Genomic DNA, 23,213 nt, shown 5'->3' on the forward strand with positions numbered 1-23,213 from the left:
AAATTTAAGTGTCTCTATTAGCTGCATGGAAAACTGCCTTTAGTACTTTTTCCTAAGACAGAATAGCGAAGTCATACAACCAATGGAAAACAAACAGAAAAATTATCCTGTTAGCATACTTACCATTTCTTTTGGACCAGGGGTGTAAGCATGAACTTTTTACAAGTGCTTCATCAACTTTTCCTCCTGACATATTATCCATGAACTGACGCCCATGTTCTAATGCAAGGTAGCAGTCATTGCAACAGTCCCGCTCTTCAACACGCACCCAATTGTTAATTACACCAATTTTGGGAAAAGGATCTTGGTCTGCTGCTCCAAAGGGTGAAAATAAATTAGTGCACTGATCTTGCAGCAATAATATCAACTCATCAGGCAATTTTTCAGATTCTTTTAGTCCTCCATTAACATGTTCAGAAGTAGCCCTGAGAGCTTCAAAACGTTTTTCTGCTTCTTTGCCACATTCTGTGTTGCGTCCTATGATATCTAGTTCATCTTCAAGAAATAATCCTGAATTGTTTCCAAATTTTCGGTTCATAACAGCACTGAAGCCACAGGTACACCTATACTGTGCTTCCTGCGTTGGGTCTGGAATGTAAACTCCAACATCGGCACCCTTGATATTCATGTTGCATACACAGATACAGCAACTATCAAAGTTACAGTCTTTAAACAAATTCATAACTGATTCTGACAGAATGAGGTTTACGTAAAGACTGTGCGCTTCAGGGATCGAAGGAACAGTTGCAGGTTCAACAGAATTAAGGGGTCTGCATGTGGATGGGGTGGAAGCTGGTGAATACAAGTCAGAATTTTCATATTTGACTGAACCTTGAGCACTAGCAGGTCCACCAGCTCCACGAGGAGTCCTTGGAGTCCTTGGAGTCCGTGGAGTTGGAAACCTAGGGGTCGATGGAGAAGGAAGAATTCCTGCTCCACCGTTACTAGGAGGTGCGCTGCTGGGAGGCATCCCAAAAGAAGTATGAGTTTGAGGAGTATAAGCAGGGCCATATTCTTGATCCACCGTACTTCCATCACTAGCATCACCAGGGTGAAAGAAAATCAAACATATATAAAGAAACATACTAGTAATGTGAAATACAACTAAAAATGTCCCAAATGTTTTTCAGTAACACTGAAAATTATGAAAGCACATTACTGCAAAACTTCCAGGTACAGTTAAAATGTATTTCTGGTTAACATATCCATTCTAGGAGATTGTTGTGGGCTGAGGACAAACCAACTAGTTCCAAAATTATAAATATAATCTGTCTATACTTATCCACACCTAGACATCCACATTTACTATCTATACATTTCTTATACTACAAATACCCATATTTCATTGATTCTAAGATGCCACTAATTGTTTAAAAAAAAAAAATCCTGATTTTAGAGATGTCTATGTAAAAAGGGACAACGGCAATTTTAAGATGCTACCAATTATAAGATACCCCAATTTCAGAGATTTTAAACTAGAAAAGTATGTGAAATATGGGTAAGGTACAAAGGGGAATGATTTACAGTTTTATCAAAATTGCTTCTGAAGACAAAGAATAAAGCATGACAATCTTAAATTTTCCAATAGTTTATTATGGATAATAGAATTATCCATAAATTCTACTAATCAGAAAATAATTTTTAGAATTTTAAAAAAGTGTCTTTTTTCTAGGTACCAGCACACCAGGTACTTCTAAGGGAAAAACTTTAAGCTATATAAGCATTCATACACTATACCAATAACATAAATCCAAATCATACCCATCTTTGATGAATGGCATTGCAGGCCCTGAAGGAAGCAATTCCAATTTTCCAACAGTCCAACTCTGACGGTAAACACACTCTTCTGGCAATTTGATAGGAGGCAGACATTGGCTTGGCAGAGATTTTAGAGGTGCAAACATGGAACATCCCACTAGAACTTGACAATTTTCAGGCTTATAGACATAAGAAAAATCCTACAATATAAAGACCGTGACATTCAGAACCTTATTTTCCAAAGGGAAAAAGCAAACTGATTCTAGCCATTTTTTCCTTTCTTTAAACAAAATTACAAAATGTAAATATAATCCTATTCTTTTCTCATATGCATTCTTAACAGTGTGTCACCACAATTTAGTTTTCAAATTTGTTAACTACCAAACTAGAACCACAAAATTTTTTAAGTTAATTTTTTAAATTTAGTGAAGTAACATTGATTGATAACATTACATATATTTCATGTGTACAACATTATAATTCATTATTTGTGTACTCTACTGTGTGTTCACCATCCAAAGTCTAGTTTCCTTCCTTTACCATATATTTGACCCCTTTTACCCATTTTGCCCTCCCCCCACACTCCTTCCTCTCTGGTAACCACCACAGTTTTATCTGAGTTTGTCTTTGTTTTGTTATTCGTTTACCTTTTGTTTTATATTCCACATGAGTGAAATCATATGGTTTTTGTCCTTTTCCATCTGACTTATTTCACTTAGAATAATACTCTCAAGATCCATACATGTTGTTGCAAATAGCAATATGAAATTATTTTTTAATACAGCAACAAACTAATTCTATAATGAAAATATAGGAACTAAATAATTTCTCTAGACAAAATACTTACTTTAATTTCAGAAGGTTTGGGGCTACAAAATCCTTCATCAACTTCGATTTTGAATTGTGCCCCTATACTAGAACTATTTCCTTCTAGAACGGTTCCTCCAGGTGTTGTATCCATACTACCATATTCTTTATTATTCATATTCATTGGGGAAAATCCCATAATATGTTGTTCCAATGAAGGTGGTGTAGGATACATTTTATGAAGATCTGCAGTGCCTATATTTAATAAAACACACATTTTAACACAAGATTTAAAAAGTTAAATTGTGTTTAAAGCAAAGGGATGGAGAACTTTGTTGAGATTAAAAGTTTTATCTGCAGCACAGATTTGGGAAGCTTACTTATGCAAGATAACGGGTCCAGATTTCCTGTCTTTGATTCCTTGCAGTTGGATTTATCATCTGATCCATTTGCCAATTTTTTAGATCCAGGCTATTAAAAAAAAGAACAACTAGATATTTATCTCAAGTTTTATATCCAATGTGATCTGAAGATATTAATCATTCAGAGTGTAACTTGAAAGTAGAGCCCATTCATCAAAAGTAGTATTTTGAATTTGTGCTAGAGCAAAATACATACTAAATACAATTTAAAGACAAAAAAACACATTTTAGGCAGTAAACCCAGATTAGTTTTTCTATTTATTTGATAATCGTCCAAAAAAGTTCCTCCAAAGAGGAACGTTCAAAATACTTGAAGAATAACTTTCACATAAAGCTTATTAAAATTAAAAAAAAATAAGAAAACCTGCAATAAGAAGGGTTCGTAATTAACATCAGAATTGCTTCTTAGTAAAAGATACTCATAAAGCATTTATCTCCTTAAATAAAACACATTCAAGTTTCCTACAAAGTTTTCAAATGAACCCTTTGAATTCTTTTTTTTTTTAACCCTTTGAATTCTTGTTTACACTTTTACCTTGGTTAAAATCTCCTTACCCCTGCAAAAATGCTACAACAGGTAAAACTAAGCACAAATTTCAGAAAGATCTCATGTGACAAAGCAATAAGATCCGTAATTAAAAATATACCTTAATACTTTAAATAAACCAAGTTTCAGCATTTCCATCTGTTACCTTTTAGTGCTGATAACTTGGTTCCATGTTTCCTGCTAGCCACCTTGTCATAAATACATAGACTGAGCTCTGATTACAACCTTTCTACTGCAGAAGAGCCACAGCTAATACATGAATGGCAGCAGAAAGTATAAAAGCACTAAAGTACCAGGGATGAATTTACCCAGCTAAATGGTACCCTAAACTATACTATATTGTGGGATATAAAGTAAAAATTTATGTATAGCTATCTCTACCTTATATCACTTCATTGAAGACGTCAAATATGCATACATGTATATATATACACACACATATATACACACACAAATATACATATCTACATATACACATAGGTGTGTGTGTGTGTGTGTGTGTGTGTATGAGAGAAGATTAAAAGTATACATTACATAGGACACAAAAGATCAAATGTACTATACAAGTTTCCAAGCTACCTTTATGCAGATGAAAAAAAGAATTCCCTTTTATGATAATTCAGCACCCAATTCATTAATTTGCCAGAGACTTGACATTCTAGGGAATCTCATTTTAAGCTTTAATTCCTTTTATCTTCACCTTTCTCTGTAAATAGGTGTTAAAGATTAAATGTTACTTTTTCTTCCTCTTTATTATAGTATGTAGCTATGTTATAATGACTGTGATTGGCAAACAAATGCAAAAGAAGTGGTATTCCTTAATAAATTGACAAGGCATATAATTTTAATGTTAATTACTTATTTTCTAAACAAGTTAATTCCAGAGTCATTTCTTAAACTAGAGGATCAAAGAAAGATAATTCTACTTCTTAAGGACTGAAGAAAAAGAACATGAAACAGAGCTCAGATTAAGTTTAATTGTGTTTTTCAAAAATACGAAATACAGAAAAAGAAACTCAAAGTTTAAAGGTGACAGGTACTATATAAACACTGCTCAAACGAGGTTAAAAAAAAAAAAAGCCAAAAAAAAAACCACAACACCAAAAAAACCCCGAACAATCCAATTAAAATATGGGCAGAGGACCTAAACAGACATTTCTCCAAAGAAATGTACACACAGCCAATATTGGGGGTGGGTGCCAAAAAAAATGTATTAAAAGTGGACACTTGGGTCAACGTTGCTCAGGCAGTAGTTTGCCATAATCAGAAGAGTCTGGACGCAGATGGAAGCCACTTTGAGCACCTCTTGCAATTTCAGAAGTCAAAAGTGACTTGTATTCATCTTTTGTTAACGGTATATATCGAGTATTACAATTTTAAGTTATTTTTCCTTTCTTAAAATGTGTGTACATTTTTTCAGCACCCTCGTTAGACATGAGAAGATGCTCAACATTACTAACCATCAGAGAAATGCAAATTAACACCACAATGAGATATCACCTCACACCGGCAAGGATGGCTATCATTAATAAATCAACAAACAACAACGAAAAAGGAAGACACCAATTAATGAAATTTTATTCTAAAGTATTTCCTGTTGTTCAGAACAGAAACATAGTGCTGAAGTCACACATCACTTCTGAATAAAAAACTTATATAAAATCAAGGAAAACAAATTATAACCTTGATCATTAATAGGATACTCACAGTTAGTTCATCTTCATCAGAATTGAAGAGATTATCGAGGTCAGTATAAGAGACAGCCAGGTCTGAGTCATAAATCAAACTGGTTGATGGAGGACGAGCATGACTAGCAGGACGGGGAGCATCTACATATGTCAAATAGAAAAACAAAATAAATTCTGCTACTGACTAAATAAGTATTACTCTATTTATTTAAGCTAGATATGTAACTTTAATTGTGTAAGGGTATAACACAATAAACAAACTGTGATTTGTTTAAAATCAATCATTTTTTTCATAGAAATAACGTTGTAGATAAATGAGCTTACCTAAGAAGCTCATCAAAGGCCATATGATCTGTAACATAGCTAAGTACTCTATGTCAATAATATATCAAATAAAAATATAAACAATATTATTAGGATAACAGAATTAAACACACACACAAATATTTTATTTTTCTATCTACCTGAAATATAAATATAAATATAAATATAAAGGAAGCATAATATAATGATATGGCTCTTGAGTCAGACAATTAATTTGAATCCTTACTCTAACACAAAGAGTATGATGCTGGGCAAGTTACTTAACCTCTCTGTGTCTCAGTAACGGCAAAAATTAAATGTTATGGGGCCAGCCCGGTGGCTCAGGCAGTTGGAGCTCCATGCTCCTAACTCCGAAGGCTGCCGGTTCGATTCCCACATGGGCCAGCGGGCTCTCAACCACAAGGTTGCGGGTTCAACTCCTTGAGTCCCGCAAGGGATGGTGGACTGTGCCCCCTGCAACTAAGATTGAACACGGCACCTTGAGCTGAGCTGCTCTGAGCTCCCAGATGGCTCAGTTGGTTGGAACGTGTCCTCTCAACCAAAAGGTTGAGAGGTTTGACTCCCACAAGGGATGATGGGCTGCAACCCCTGCAACTAGCAATGGCAACTGGACCTGGAGCTGAGCTGCGCCCTCCACAACTAAGACTGAAAGGACAACAACTTGACTTGGAAAAAAATCCTGGAAGTACACACTGTTCCCCAACAAAGTCCTGTTCCCCTTCCTCAATTTAAAAAAAAAAATTAAATGTTATGGAATGTAGGTAAAGCACTTTGCCCAGGCACATATATTACCTCTTAGTTAAGCTTCATTTCAGTTCTAGAATTTCATTTTCCTTTTTCCCCCAGTTTTATGGAAAAAAAATACATGATTACTTAAGAAAAAATAAAAATACAAATGGAAGCTAAATTCCTCTTATATTTCAACAGAAGGAAAAAAAAATAACAATAATTTGCAGTTTGGTGTGTAATTTTCCAAAGCATCCTCAAGATATCAAATGACTTGAAATAGCCCTCACTCTCAGAAAGATGAAAGTCATTTTCCACTGTCAGTTCTAAAGACTCACAAGAGCAATAGTTCCGAAATTCTGGAGTGTATAAAAATCATCAAAGGTACTTATTAAAAACCAAGATTTCCAAACTCCACCTCAAAAGATGCTCCAGAATGTGGTAGATGATGGTTCATATTTTGGGAAAGCCACACCACAAGCACAAAAAGGCAACTATACATCCCTATATCCTAGGGTAGATATATAGACCAAAGAACCCAAATTGTTAATTCACTAATCTACTTAGAACCACTAAATTTATTTCATGAAAGACCATCTCTTCCTTATTCAGATGGACTTTTTTCCTGATTTTTATTTTTGGTTGCACAAAATCTGACCTGTTTATTTATTCCAAATATTAAAATAAGACTTTGTCCCTAAATAACATATATCAAAGGACAACTTCCTTTGCCTCTATCAAAAGTTAAATAGATTTTGTAAAACACTAATATACTATGTCTCTCTATTCCATTCACAAGGAGTAAAAGTCACACACTTTCAAAGTGAAGTCTTGACCACTGTATTCCCAGTGCTAAGAACAGTGCCTACACAGAACATGTGCTTAATAAACAGGTGTTAAATAATAACCTCAGCAACAATTCTTCTAAGTTGGGAAGGGCAGATGCTGGGGGAAACAAAAAGACAACAAAATTATAGTAAAGTCTAATTTACAAATTGAGTTTTTAGACCTGAGAGGGAAGTTAGGTGATGATCCCATCCAATCTCATTTTATAGATGAGAACTATTTTTATCTGTAAAAAAAGACGTTCTAACAATTCAAACAGAATTTCTATTACCTGAACTTGCTTCTCACAGTACAAGATGAACAATGAATTCACCATTTTAAGTTATCCCATTTCATAGAAATTCATCCCTTTTTACGAAACATGAATTATGCAAAAAAAAAACCACTAAAGTCCAACAATATCAGATTCCAGTTGATTCTTAAACAACATGGGTCTGAACTGCATGGGTCCACTTATACGCGGATTTTTTTCAATAAATATGTTGGAAAATGTTTTGGAGATTTCTGTGCTACCGTGAAGCAATCATATCAATTATACTAGGCTACCATAAAGCAACCATATTGCTGCTTGTTTATTATCAATGCATGAATGGTTATACTTGTAAATAAATATCAATTTCTTTTTCACAATATCTTTTCAATTTTGATATCCAGTGTTAGTAATATGTGTAACATCTACAGTGTTCTTTTTTTTAAAAAGATTTTATTGGGGAAGGGGTACAGGACTTTATTGGGGAACAGTGTGTACTTCCAGGACCTTTTTCCGAGTCAAGTTGACATTTCAATCTTAGTTGTGGAGGGCGCAGCTCAGCTCCAGATCCAGTTGCTGTTGCTAGTTGCAGGGGGCGCAGCCACCATCCGTTGCGGGAGTCGAACCAGCAACCTTGTGGTTGAGAGGACACGCTCCAACCAACTGAGCCATCCAGGAGGCAGCTCAGCTCAAGGTGCCATGTTCAATCTTAGTTGCAGGGGGCCGAGCCCACCATCCCTTGCGGGACTTTGAGGAATTGAACTTGCAACCTTGTGTTTGAGAGCCCACTGGCCCATGTGGGAATCGAACCGGCAGCCTTCAGAGTTAGGAGCATGGAGCTCCAACTGCCTGAGCCACCAGGCCGACCCCTACAGTGTTCTTTATCACGTGAGAATATTAACGTAGGCACTGACAGACAATTCATCTTGTAAACAATGCAAATTTACGGTATTGATACAGTACAATACTGTAAATGTATTTTTTTATGATTTTCTTAATGACACTTTCTTTTCGCTACTTATTGTAAGAATATAGTAATACATGTAACATACAAAATATGTGTTAATCAACTGTTTATCTTATCAATAAGGCTTCCAGTCAACAGCAGGCTATTCAAGTTTTGGGGGAATCAAGTTACATAAAGATTTTCAACTATGCACGGGTGTCGGCACCCCAACCTCCACATTCTTCAAAGGTCAATTGTAGGAACAATCCTGAGTGCAATATTTTGATTAGGAAATTAAAGCTTTACCTTGTTTGACAGAGGGACTAAATAATGACATAGCATCTTCTTCATGTGATAACACCGTTACACTAGATGACCCATCTTCTACCTGCAAATAATATTATATAATACATATTATATTATATAATATATATAACTTAACCAATAACAAAATCCACAGGCTACTGAGTAGCTACCGTGTTTCCCCGAAAATAAGACCGGGTCTTACATTAATTTTTGCTCCAAAAGATGCATTATAGCTGATTTTCCGGCTAGGTCTTATTTTCAGAGAAACACGGTATGTTTCAAGCATTCTGTTAGGTGTTCTACAGATATTATCACTAATTCTCACAACTAATCTATATGATAAATAGTATGCTCATCTTAACAAACAAACCATAGTTCTAATTATAACCCAGGAAATATGGGAGCTGGGATTTCAACCTAAATCTGTCAAATTCCAGAGTCTATGTTTTTTCTACAATATCTACATTTCCAGCTACTACGGTTCTCATATTTACAAAAGGACAAATTTTAAAGTACCTAGTACATAGTAAAGCAAAATAAAACTTTAATTCTTTGTATTAAGCATATTATTGAGTCCGATTCATAATTTTACAGCTTTAAATTTCCCTATTTTGTATTTAAGGCTATCTTGTACTTAATATAGCCTCAAATATTTGACACATTTAACCTTTTAATCATATATTTCTATGTCCCAGACTTTATTAATGTAACATTTTACTTTTAGGGGCACTATAAATTCTTGGCTCACATATTCAAAAATATGTATTTTATAAACTCAGTGATATGTTTTATTATATTTTTGAAAACTGGTAACTCACTTACAGCACATTTTAACTCAGTATCCAAATAGTTCAACTACGTAAATGTCCTGGTTTCAATATAAGAGAAGTTAATTAATTCTTTCTCCAACCCAAAAACTTATAAACAATAAAGATCTTTTCATTTTCAGAGACAAGCAATAATTTAAAGTCCATACAAGCTCTTAAATTTTGTAGTGTGCTTTACCTATGTTTTAAAAATGTATTTCTAAGTTAAAATGATGAATCTGTTGTGTTTTAAAAGAAAAAACATGAGAAGTGTGCTACTACATGCAGTGCTACATATCATCAGATACCCTGTGGTGTACTTTGATTTTTCTTACCTTTTGTTTTTTGCCAACTTCTCTCTCACTATTTTGTCTATCTTTCTTATCAGGAAAAAGGAATTCCTCATCTCCATCAACAAATGCATATGGATCAATTTTAGGTTCTTGTTCTGCATCAGACGCTATTGCTGCAAGATACTGATTCTTAATTTGATATTGCTGCACTAATTCATCTGAAACTTTTAGAGGTTTCTTACATTGCACCATTAACCTGCATAAAAAAATTAGAAAATTAATTACATTTATTCTCCATAAAAGCATTAAAAACACCCAACTTCAGTATTATAAAGTTTTTAGATTTAGAGATGATCTAACCTGCAATCCCTTGCTTTACAAATGAAGAAATTGAGGCATAGAAAGGTTATGTGATCTATTGACGTCTCAAATTTAGCAACAGAGAAATGGAACTAAAATCCACGTCTCCAATCCATATTTTTCACCAAAATTTATCTTTTGGTAATCCACTGAGTGCCCAAGTTCTCAAGCACATTAACTTGTCCAAATCCATTCACTTAAAAGGATTCTTAAATCTAAACTGCTCCAGGATAGGAATCTTCAAAATGTGAGCTATATAGACAAGACTACTTTTATACAATTTATATATTTACACAATGAAACTGACTATCCTTTTACTAATGGCATGAGTGGATATATTTTAAGTTTAAAAATTTTAAACTTAGAATTTGTGTCTCATGAAAATAACATTATTCCTATTTTTAATTCTGGCCAAGATGGTTTACAATATCAAGTGAAGTTTCAGTGCAAGTACTTCAGAGGTTTTTTTCTAATCACATTGGTGAAAACCATTTTTATATTATCAATCTTCTGGTTCCACATGGAGACTGATTAACATGTTTCTCTGTACTCTTCTAAAATAACCAATAAAATGACAATGGATGACAGAACAAGAGGAGACAACAGTGCAATTGGAAAAATGAACTAGTGGAAACGGACAGAAGACAGAAAGCTAAAATCTAAGGCTAAGGAAGGGAAGCCACAACAAGCTGATCTACACCGTAGAACTTTGGAAAGCATCATGACTTTTGTATCTCTGAAGACCAGGGTGCATGGTGAATATAGAATGATTCCTTTTTGGTTTGTATAAGACACTTTCAGACCCCCAAATTCATGCTGTCTATGGCTTGCAAAAGCTGAGATTCCCATGCTGCTAGAACAGTGGCAGCCAGGCTTCTAGTCAAATCATGCTCAAAATCCCGGAATGACTATTTTACTCTGAGGAAAAACCAAAGTCCTTATAACATGCTACATCAAAACCTACCATGATCTGTTCCTCTTTTTCTCTCCAACTTCACCTACTATGATACTCCTCCCTCTCTCACTAACTTTGCTTCCAATTCCAAGGTCCTGATGTTCCTCAAAACAGGCCAGACACACTCCTGGCTGTTCCCTGTATTTGGAACATTCTTCTTGCCAAGTATCTACCTGGCCAACTCTCTCACTTTCTTCAAGTCTTTGTTTAAATGTCACCTTTTCCATGAGACCTTATTTAAAAATGCAAAATGCCCAACTGCCTCAACACTGATCCCCTTTACCCTGCTCTATTTTTCCCTCCACGGCACTTATCTTTTAACATACTATACAATTATGTTTATAGTTGATTGTCACTCCCACTAGAATATAAGCCCCTAAAATGCCAGGGATCTTGTCTTCCTTCACTAAATTATTCCAAACGCTTAGAACAGTGCCTGGCACATAATAGGTACTCGATTAATGTTTGCTAAATGAATACATGAAATCTGGAAGCCACACAGGATTGAGATGCTGTGTTTTTTTGCATTAATAATCCTAAAACACAACATCTTGTATTTTGAAATAAACCATATTTATTTGTTAGAAAGTGATACTGCTGCCACTGCTTATCTGTTCTGAGTATTAAAACAAAAAAATTGTAAGAGGTAAAATTTGGGAGCAATGAAGGTATTTTCTCTCTTTTAAATTCTTTGTATGACAGGGATTATCATATCGTATTAATCTATTCACCAACGCCCAGCACTAGACATGCTCTTTCCCCTTTAGTATGGTTGAAATTGAGGCCATCAAAAGAATAACTGATACTTTCTAAACGTGCCATCAAATATCACGCGTCACTGTTATTCCCAATATGCCCCGGATTTATCCCTCCCCCGAAAACTCCCAAGTTTACTAAAATTTTCTTCCATGGCAACATAGTGCTAACACTATAATAGGGGTATGTTTTACAATTGTTAGGATAGTTCTTTTCTGTAAATGAATAACCATTTATTTCTGAGAGTAGCTTTGCATCTCACAGTATTAGACCCTAGAAAAATTGTCTGCTGAATTGTCTATCGGATCCTAACATAGATCTTTTTAAAATCATATTTCTATCTACTTTTACATGTATTTTCTTATTTAATACTTAAAATAACCTCATATGATAGGAAATGAAAGGTATTGCTCTCTGACTTTGATATGGAAATTATGTAGAAAGAAATGGTTTGCTAAGGTCACATAGTGGCAGAGTTAGGGCTGGAAAGATTTTAAGTACGCATATTCAAATAACTCTTCATAGGGGAAAAGCATAAGAACTCACTCCTCCTCCCCTCCTCCCCACCAACCTGAAAGACACTACTACTTTGTATACAGGTGAATAAAACACACTCTGTTTTTCATACTAAGTTGTCCTCGGGCAGAAGCATTAAAAACTGCCACAATGTTTACATAGGTAGTTGTTAAACTAGTGTGCAGTAACATTAAAAGGACCAATCCTACTGCACAGGGCTCTATTAAGAATAAAAAGAGTAAACCAAATGCAATACCTAAACACAACTTTTTCTTATTTTATTGAATGGTTCTCACAGACATTGGGATATGCAGAGAATTTAAATGTAGTCAATAATATCAAGAGTATCAAATCACAATAAATTTAAAAATATAAATTGTTTACATCACACATCCTTCTATATTTAAAACTGATGAAAATAGAAATAAAAAATGTGATTTTTTAAGAGAAGCCAGACTAAAAATTCAAGTTACCATTACGTCACTATCCAAATATGTAGTATACATATACTTCTGTGAACAGGAACACCTCTCTTTTTCTAAAAGGAACTTTCACATATTGCCAAATAGTAAAACTACAGAGATAGTTTAATCAGATATAAAGCTAAACACAGACAAACTGGAAGAGGATTCGGTACAGCCATGAATAGGAAGCTTTGCAAAGCCCAAAGCAAATTGAAATTACTTTTATATTATTCGTTAATTATATCTCCTTCCTTTTACTATGACAATAGTAACATACTATCCTGAAATGTACTTGTAGAGAATTTTGCATGGCTTAGTGCAGCATATACTTTTATGCCTTTATTCAATAAAAATTCTTCCAGACAAAGTATGACAATATTTTAGGATTGACAATTATAGAGGAGATAAGCTATAAAAGGAAATGTTAACAAATTAATTTAATAAATCTCAAAAGCCCTCTTTTTTTTAATGATAACCTTTTCCAGTACCATCTCCAATATTCAGAATCAATCCTTAAATTGACTCAAGCTAGCTGTCAAAAATATACCTTTATTGCATTAAAATAAGGTATCAAATAAGGAAGACTTAGTTAAAAGATTTAGAATACAATAATCAAAACAAGTTTATTTCATCATTGACTTCTATGAAACAAAGTGGTTAGAAACTGTCTTTTAGAGATCAAATAATGCATTCTATTACTATATACATACAATACAAATCTGGTGACACAAATATCACTAATACAACATAGGAGCTAGTTCTACTGATGAACATTATTATATGGTTAAGATATCGTGATGTATCTTTACTATCGAACCAATGTAGTAAGAACTATGCTCAAGTACAGTTCTTTCTTTGCTCAGGTTTCCCTCTAAATCAGAATAGTAGACTATTTTAAGTAATCACAAATTCTGCAAAAACTAGTGCTAAACCCTTGAAAAAATAAAATACACTGTAATGTTTCTTGGCAGAAATTTTGCTATCTTTAAAACTTGCAAGGTTTTAAGCCACTATTATGAAATAGATGCAATCATTAACTAATACAAAAACTAAAAATAATTAGAAGAAAAAAAATAAAAGATAGTTGCCACAGATGTATATATACTATGTGGGATATGCTATGCTCCACCCCCATCTCTCTAAAATTCTCATCTAAAATTCTCCTGCATCATTTTCTAAAAAGCCCACAATTGTAAGTCAACTATTATAAAGAAACTATTTTTTTTATTTCTAATGTTGCATTCTTGCCCCTCTTTCCGTTTTATATCTACTCTAACTGGGTTATTAATACTTTCATCTCCTAAGCTTCAGACACATGATCACAACTGCCTGATGAATCTCTCTAAGCAGACACCTCAAACTGAATTCACAATTTTACAGTGTATATGTATTACATGCACATACTTAAAAATCATATAGTACACAAAGGCATACTGTGTTTCCCCTAGGCGGACCATCAGCTCTATCACGTCTTTTGGAGCAAAAATTAATATAAGACCCGGTATTCTAATCTATCCAGTCTTTTTTTTTTTAATTTATTTATTGGGGTGACAATTGTTAATGAAATTACATAATTTCAGGTGTACAATTCTGTATTATGTCATCTAAAATCCCATTGTGTGTTCACCACCCAATATTCTATCCAGTCTCATATTAAAATAAGACCAGGTCGTATATTATTTTTGCTCCAAAAGACACATTAGAGCTGATGGTCCAGCTAGGTCTTAGTTTTGGGGAAACACAGTAGCTAAAATGTATAAATTTCCTAATCCTTCTCCTTCAAGATAACAATGGATTAACTGTTTATATTACCTAATCACAGTGGGGGAAAAACTATGCATATACTACGCTATATGTATACATATACTATACACCTTGTTCTAAACTTTATAATCTATACAGAGATCTTCCCACATTAGCCTATACAGATTTCCTTTGCTTTTTTTAAGTGAATGTCATTATTATTTGGCCAAGCATTTCTTATTTAACAAGACTTTACCTTCTTAAGGTACATCAATAGTTACTTCAAAATACTATTTTTGAAATGCTCTCCTTTTAAAAAAATTCATAAAAATCAAGTTTAATTAAGATGTAGTCTAAAAGCAAGAAAATGGGTAGCAGAGAAAGCCTTCAAATCTGTCCTTCCTCGTCTTTTCCTCTCATAAAATAAATATGCTAGTCTTTAACTCTCTTATTACTTCCCTACTTAACTATTCAACAAACTAAAGTTCTTTAGTCTACTCCACATTTATAAATCCCATATATCCCTACTATCTGTTTTTAATTTCCTTGTGAGGGTCCTGTGTCACCTTATGCCTAAGCTATTCAAACAGATGCCCAAACTGATCTATTTTCATACATATGTAGCCCTTCATTTCAAATAATCTTTCAATGCTATTTGGTTAATACTTCTAAAATCCTTATTTTCCAAACCCCTGCTATTTCATTTATCTCAACAACTTGCAACAGTGCCCCTACCATCTCAAGGATAATATATAAATTTTTTGCCGTTCCACTATATAGCCTTACCCAAATTTCCAGTCTTATTTCTCATCTATCCACACCAAATTACTAAGTAGCATCCTATAATCTATCCACACCAAACTTCAGAATGCTTCTGGATCTCCATAAATGGAATTAAATTATTCCCCACTCTGTCTCTGCATCACTACTGTATTTTATATATACCACTATCAAAGAACTTAATGTAGTTCTTATACATTAAGAACTACTGAATAATTGTAGTCTTATTTTCCATTAGACTACAATTTCACTTAGGGCCAGGACCAAATTTATTTTAAACCTCAAAAGTACCTTCTTGCATGTTAACTTCAGTTTTATTCAAACTGATAAACTGTATCTTTGAGGAATATAAATTAAAAAAAGAAAGATAATATTCCTAAGAAAGAATATAGGAGTTACAACAGCCCTCTAATTAACTTCATTAAAATTAACTGCTATACATGTAAATACATTTTCAAAATTCAAAATATGGAAAAAGATAATAGAAATTTACAATGACTGAGTAATATGAATTTAAAATTTATTTATATAAAATGAACTAGTTTTCTGAATGCATTCCTCTATGACTAGAAAAGCATTTGATCATCTTACATCTTTAAAACAAAAGAATGCTTCTATAAAAAAATTTAAGAAGACAGTTTAAATGCCAGCAAGAGAGCATAATCATAATTCATAGAATTTATTTTAATGACAGGACGTTATCTGACTTTATCAACTGGCTTTGTCACTATCTCTAAGGAGATGACTGATCCTCATGACATCCTATCTTAAGTAATAAAACAGCAGGCACCTGAATTACTAAATTATTCCAACAAGATCCTTTTAACTATGGGGGGGAAAACCTTTTGTTTTAGCATAATACAAACGCTGAAGATCATGCCAGGTATTTCACTGTGATTGGTGCGAGGGGGAGGGGAAGTTGGAAATAGGGGGGATCTCCCTAGTGAAACTAATAGGTAAACATGTTTGGCCTATCTAATTTAATAACTCATACTAAAGTTCACATTTCTGTTATAAGTTATTCATGGCATTAAAGCACCTCAATATTAACATTTTGGGCGGGATAATTCTCTGTTGTGCGGGACTGTCCTATACATTGAAGGATACTTAGCAATATCCCTGGGTCTGTAACTACCAGATACCAGTAGCACACACCCCGTTATAACAACCAAAAATGTCTCCAGACACTGCCAAATATCACCTGGGAGTGTGCACATGGGAATAAGTAATTGCCCCAATTGAGAACTACTGCCATAGAACAATAATTCTAAGAAAAAGGACCAACTCATCCAGATGATTACAACATAAAACCAAAAAACTTCTAACCTACCAAGTATAATAGAACATTGTATTCCATATAAATGTCTCTTAGTTCATATAGCAGCTAAGCCTCTGATGGTTGACTTTTTGTGATATTTACCATATTCTATTTACTATTACAACAAGGATCATATTTAAAAGTGAGTTGTGACACAATACACATTTTAGCAACTAGCAAAACCAAAACAATACTCATATTGAGACACAGAATTAAAAAAAAAACCCTTTTATTCAATCTTTTCTTTTTATGAGGCAGAAAAATGGTGACCAGGAACAAGTAGAAGCATGTTTTTTCCTTAACTTACACAGTCATGACCCAGCACCATTCTACTCTGCATGCTACTTTTCTACATTATGTGTCTCATTTCATTCAGTGAGAAAAATATCAAATAATTTTAAAACAGATTCTAAGGTTAAGCTGTATTAACTTCTCAGAGACCTTCATTTCACTTACAGGTGCTCATGCACACAAGCAGCCAATACACTTATTTAAAGTAATGGCTAGAATTCTTGGATCTTATGAATATAACGTGCCCATAAAAACTCACTCTTACAGTTTTTAAAACTGAAAATATTCATGCCACTACATTTTAACATACATTAAATAAGAAAATATAACCTATAAAAAAAACACCAAGTTTTAAAATCATAAAGTAATCTATGGCCATACTATCATTTCATTCATCCAAACATGTGCTGAATGTCTACCATGTGCCTAGGATTGTTCCAGGGGTGTGTGCGTGTGTGTGCATGCATTAAGGCTGCAGGAACACAGCAGTAAGCCAGACAGTCCGTGCCTTCACAGAGCTTACATTCTAACAGGGTAAAGACCATTAGCAAATATGTAATATAATTTTAGATAATGACATATATAAGGAGAAAATAAAAGCAATACACAGGACAGGCAGTGATCTGGGGAGTGAGAAGAGACCATAATTTACATTGAATGGTCAGGGAAATACCTCTCTGGAAGGTACTGAGCAGAAGTGGATAAGAAGGGGTAAGCTGTCTCCCATCTGTAATGCAATTCTAAAGGTCATGAGGAGTGAGTGGGGCTTTTCAAAGGAATAGCAAAAAAGCTGGTCTGGCTAAATCAGGAAACAAACAGGAGAGTAGTAAATAAAAGTGAAGAATTAGCTAGGCAGGAGACTGTGTACAATCTTACAAATAGTGGGGTAAAGGTTTGGATTTTATTTTAAGTATAAAAGGAAACTACTGAGAGTTTTTAAAAAATGCGTAACATAATGTTTAACTTACAATGATCACTCTATACATATGGAGAAGTACAGAAATCAGGAGACCAATAGCAATTACAAGCAAGAGTTGAGGCTAGCTTAGACTTTTATATTACATACAGCACAGATAATTTAAGATCTTTTTGGATTTGTTTCCAAGACATCATTTGTGATCACAAGGTTTGCTGACTACTAAATAAGCAAGTTGTCTTCCATGATCATAAGGGTATCCTGAAGTCCCTCAATTTCAAATCCAGATTAATTTTAATTTTTAAAAAATTACACTAGAAAACTTTTAAGATTCAAAGTGCTAGATGAGGAACACAGGTTCGTTTACTAAAATAATAATCAAGGAATTTAAAAAGTAAATATCTAATAGCAACAAATGAGAGAGGCTATAAATGAACCAGACATTTTACTTGGTAGCCTCAGGAATGCTCAAAATCAGTGAAAAACAGCAGAGAAAGTTCACAGCCTAAAACATGTAAGAGGCAAACCATATAAACAGAGGAGCCAAACTGCCTAAAAAGCCAGAGAAAATCTGGACTTATATCTGTAGACAGAAGTGAAAAATAAAGAGCTAAAAATGGAAGAACAAGAAGGGTCCCTCTTATAAGGAAAATGAATAAACTACCTGGTGAAGATCCAAGATCTGGCATCCTCTTCATTCTGGAATTTTAGGTACAAGGCCTCCCCTCCAAAATATCCCCTACCCCGTTATCATAAAGCAAAGTGTCTGAAACAGATACATAATATACACTAAAATATTTATTGACTGACTGAGGAAGGCCTGCCAATTAACAAGGCTCCACATATGCACACAAAATTTCCCATTAGCATCTGTGTCCTCATTCTAAAATGTCTATGGAGAAACAATAAGAAATATGGCAGCATAGTACAGAAAAAGACTAAAATAAAGCAAGTAATTCAAATGGAAAAATAAATTACAAGACATTAAATAAGAAGGGGATGCTATTTTTAAAAGTTTAGGAAAATAAAACAGGAGAAATATATATTGAGACTTCAAGAAAGAGCTACAAGTCAAGGAATCCCCCTCAGAATACAGAGGAAAAATAGATGGAAGACGAGAGAAAAGTATAGAAGTTCAACACATGAATTATAGAAGTTCCACACAAAATGGGGAAAAATGGAGATATTATCCAAGAAAAAGATAACTTCCCAGTGGCAAGACAAAAAAAAAGAAAAAGACTTCAAATTAAACCAACCTTCCTCAATGTCCAGTACAATGCCTGAACAAAAGCTCACTATACCTACACATTTTTGTAGAATCTCAAAATTCTAAGCTAAACAGAAGACTTTGATATCTTTCACTGACAACAGACTGATAGAGAAGGAAATGTAATCTTTGCACATTACCTGGCCTTGCACTGATAAACAGGTCGACAACTTTAATGAAAATGATGTTTGTGTGTTAATTTTCATCTTTCAGAAAAATCTACAGATAAAAAGGAAAGACTTATGGGACAGACTACAAATGTAATCAGAACAACACTGAAAGTAAAGAGAGACCTGGAAAAAAAGCCTACTTCTGCCCAAAGTATGTCAGACATAAAGTATACAAAGAAGGCAAACCAAAGAATGGAGGAAGATAGCTGTAGCACAATAACTAATGCAAGATTAATAACCAGACATGTAAGGAATAAATCAGGAAAAAAGAAAAATGTACTAAAAAATATGAGCTACAGGCCAATTCACAGGAGAGGAAAACTAAACGTCCAATAAATGTGATGCTTAACCTTACTAGGAATCTAGAAAACACACATTAAGAAAATACGACGCCATTCTGAATACAGATTAGCCAAATTAAAGGTGTCGTAATACCAAGTACTGAGGAAAATGTAGAGCGGCAGTCATTCTCATATTCTGCTGATTGATGAGGGTGTAAACTGGTATAGTTTCAAAAGCAACTTGGCAACAACTCTTAATGTTGAATACGAAAATATTCCCATGGCCCAGCAATTCCACTTTAAGATGTTTTCCCTAGAGAAATTCTTATACAAGTGTACAAGGAAATGTATACAAAAAGCGCAGTGCAGTCTACATCATTTCTAATTGTGAAAAATTGAAAATAACCAACATGTCCATCTTCAAGAGTAGATAAATGAATTAAGGTATAATTCAAAACAGAGAAATACTACAGAGCAATTAAAATGAATTAACTAGAGCTACACACATAAAAACATGTATATAAATGATAAATGTCAAATTCAGGACAGTAGAAGGAAGAATGTAGCAAAAAAATAGTACATAAGAGTTCTCACTGTATGTAAAATCCTTAATTTGGTTGATGGATAAGTGTTATGATTTCCCCCACTTTTTTGTGACTAAAATATTTAATAATAAAGAGGTTCCCTAAGGAAAGAATACAGTAAAAAATTATGCAAAATTAATACTCAAAGGATTTATTATTTTAAATCCTACCCTGAAACCAATTCTGGAGTCCTAGTATTAAGAACTTACATAATTTTTCCACCCTTAAATTATAATAGTGACTATTAAAAAAATACATACTCTGTAACTGATGTTACACTTTCCTGTCCAAAAGGTCCAACCGGATCCTCCTTGAATTTATCACTTGGAAGTTGAGGTGGTAAAAACTCTACATCTTTTTTCTTTGGGACCTTGTAATACTTCCAGGCTACATTAGCTTCATCTTCTTCCAAGTTTACTGCTGTACCAACATACACTGTAGGTTCTACAGCTTCCTGGAACTGAGCTGGGAACGACTGGGGTAAGCTGTCTATCCTATCTTCCATTGGTTTGGAAGAAACCAAGGGATCCGGTGTTGGCATCTGATAGAAATGCTGACTCTGCGGAGTTGAAGGTGTTTTAGTCACTCCTTCGTCAACCACATCACACGGGTGAGGACTAAGTGGGGGTGGCTGAGGTGAATTTGCCATTTCACTGCCATGCATCTGAGGAGTCTTTGCTACATCATGAGTTCGGATGTTTGAAAACCTCACTTGACTGTCTGGGGCAGGTATCCCAAGTCTTTGGCTGGCTGAATCTGCGTCCATGACAACATCATCGCTAAGAGACACACGGTGGTGAAAGGGAGTCAAGGGGCGTTTCTGCGGTTTCTCACTCTTTTCTTGCTTTTCATTGGTCTTGTGCTTAGGAAGTACTTGTTGTTGCTGACTTAAAGATAATGCCTGTCCTTGTTGTCCAGGATTTCTTGGTTTAACATTTTTGTGCCTGAAAAGAAAGGTTTAATATTTATAGTATCACATTATATCAGATATACAAGTTAACAATATTAGACATTTCAGATATTCACTTTTCACATATAATCCTAAAGTAAAATGATGTGAATTTACATGGAAAACAATACTTTGTTCAGTGACCTAAAACAAAGAGCATGCAGAAAAATTTATGAAAGCCCTAAAAGCCAATTCTCTCGTGCTCATTTAATAGCTATGTGATCAGATAGGCAAAGATGGTTTGCCTCATATAATCTAAATATCTTAGTATCTGAGTAAATACAGAGATAAGATTCTAGTATTTTAAGATAAAAACATGTAAAACGGTCTGGAATTTATTCATTAATGAATGTACCTGGCATTTCACAGTTAGTACTTACAAATCAATGGCTTGGCTGAGCTCAGTCATCATCTACAATCCTACAGCAACTGACTAGAAAACTCACTCTACTGGACTGAAGTTAGAATAGTCTGGATAGCACTGGAAGTAACCTATTGATAGGCCCCATGCTGTATCTACCTTCCTTCTTCCAAGGCTTACCACTACAGAAAGAATCAGCTGACTGGAAAAGTAAAATACCTAAAAGAAATTTCTCCTCATAATATGACGCAATTCTAAACTGAAGAACTTAAAACTATACACCTAAAAATCTAATAATTTTTTCAGAGTTTAAGATTTCTTTCAGTGTTGCAAAAAGTACTATGTATGTATGCACTTTGAGATTTCCAAACTTAACTGATATTGATGTATATAAAAAATACTTTAAAAAACTAGAAAAAATGTGGATGGATATGGGTTAGAGCATTCAATATTCATTAGGTTTTTTTTCATTTTCTTTTAAAATTTATTTCATTAATGGTTTTGTTACATCAGAGATACCCAGAAAGTGTATTACAAAAGCAGGCACTTTTTTGAAGAACACTCTCTATTGTGGGACTATGCTGAGACTCTCTTTTTGTACAGAGCCTGGGACATTTTATTGTGCCAAGGAGGAGGGGAGCATAAAAGTTATCAAAAAAAAAAAAACAAAAAAAAACACAACACCTGGAGTTATGTCAAAAAGTTACAAAAGAAGTCCACCACTACACTGATATCTAAATCAAAGACATTATAAGAAAAATCATAGAACAATACCCCTCAAGAACAACAGATGTAAATCATTAACAAAGTATTAGTAATCCAGTAATATATAAAAAGATAATTACTATATCATGACCAAGTACAATTTATCCCAGAATGCCAGGTATAACATTCAAAAGATAAAATCAGTATTATTCAACACATTTGCAAAATAAAAGAAAAAACCTTATGATTATCTCAATAAATTCAGAAAAATATGACAAAATTCAACACCTCTTCATAAAAAAAGAGTCAGCAAGCAAGGAATAGCACTTACTCAATCTGATCAAGGACATCTATGAAAAACTACAAGTAATATCATACTTAATGATGGAAGACTGAATAATTTCTCCCTAACCCTGGGAACAAAGCAAGAATATCAACTCTCAACATTTCTATTCAATAATTTTATTCAAAGTTTTAGCCAATACAGTAAGTCTAGAAAAAGAAAGAGATTAGAGATTTCAAAGAGAGAAGAAAAACTCTTTATTCATAGTAAACATGATTAGAAACTTTACAATAAAGGGTTCAGGCTAATCAGCACCTTCTCAATCTTAACATTATTAAAAGTGGGACAACCAGACATGTCTCTTCTGATGTGACACAATACAAAGCAAAACAGCACCATCTATTAAGTATTCTCTCCCCAAATCTCAAACCTAAATCTAATCCAGCCTCTGGATCAGCAGTGCCCAACAGAGCTTTCTGTGATGATGGAAATGTTCTGTATGTGGCTACTGAGGATTTGAAATGTGTCTAGTGCAACTTAAGAACTAAATTTTTAATGTTATTTACATTCAATTATTTTATATTTAAATAACCACTAGTGGTTACCAACATAGCTACTAATACTGAACAACACAGCTCTAGAGCTACCTTCAATTTACAAACATGCAAGGGATAAGGAAGAAAGAAGTTAAATGACACTAAAATAACAAGTTAAAATATATGACAAATTGAGAAATCCAGAATGTGGGACATTCTACATGACAACAGACCTAGTTTCTCCAAGTCAATGTTGAAA

General features: G+C 34.0%; 1 protein-coding gene across 1 annotated transcript in view; it reads right to left on the bottom strand.

Moving 5' to 3' along the window:
• The window catches only part of MED13 (mediator complex subunit 13), a 93,852-nt gene that overhangs the window by 31,759 nt on the left and 38,880 nt on the right, over window positions 1-23,213 (bottom strand). Inside the window, exons 9-16 of the mRNA XM_081029865.1 lie at window positions 20,381-21,064; window positions 9,762-9,975; window positions 8,621-8,702; window positions 5,242-5,363; window positions 2,946-3,036; window positions 2,606-2,820; window positions 1,762-1,958; window positions 124-1,037 (exon numbers count right to left, since the gene is read on the bottom strand). Of these exons, the coding sequence (XP_080885991.1) occupies window positions 124-1,037; window positions 1,762-1,958; window positions 2,606-2,820; window positions 2,946-3,036; window positions 5,242-5,363; window positions 8,621-8,702; window positions 9,762-9,975; window positions 20,381-21,064 (2,519 nt within the window). The remainder of the gene's footprint in view (window positions 1-123; window positions 1,038-1,761; window positions 1,959-2,605; window positions 2,821-2,945; window positions 3,037-5,241; window positions 5,364-8,620; window positions 8,703-9,761; window positions 9,976-20,380; window positions 21,065-23,213) is intronic.

The sequence above is a fragment of the Rhinolophus hipposideros genome (assembly GCF_964194185.1).
Source record: "Rhinolophus hipposideros genome assembly, chromosome: 20".
NCBI lineage: Eukaryota > Metazoa > Chordata > Mammalia > Chiroptera > Rhinolophidae > Rhinolophus > Rhinolophus hipposideros.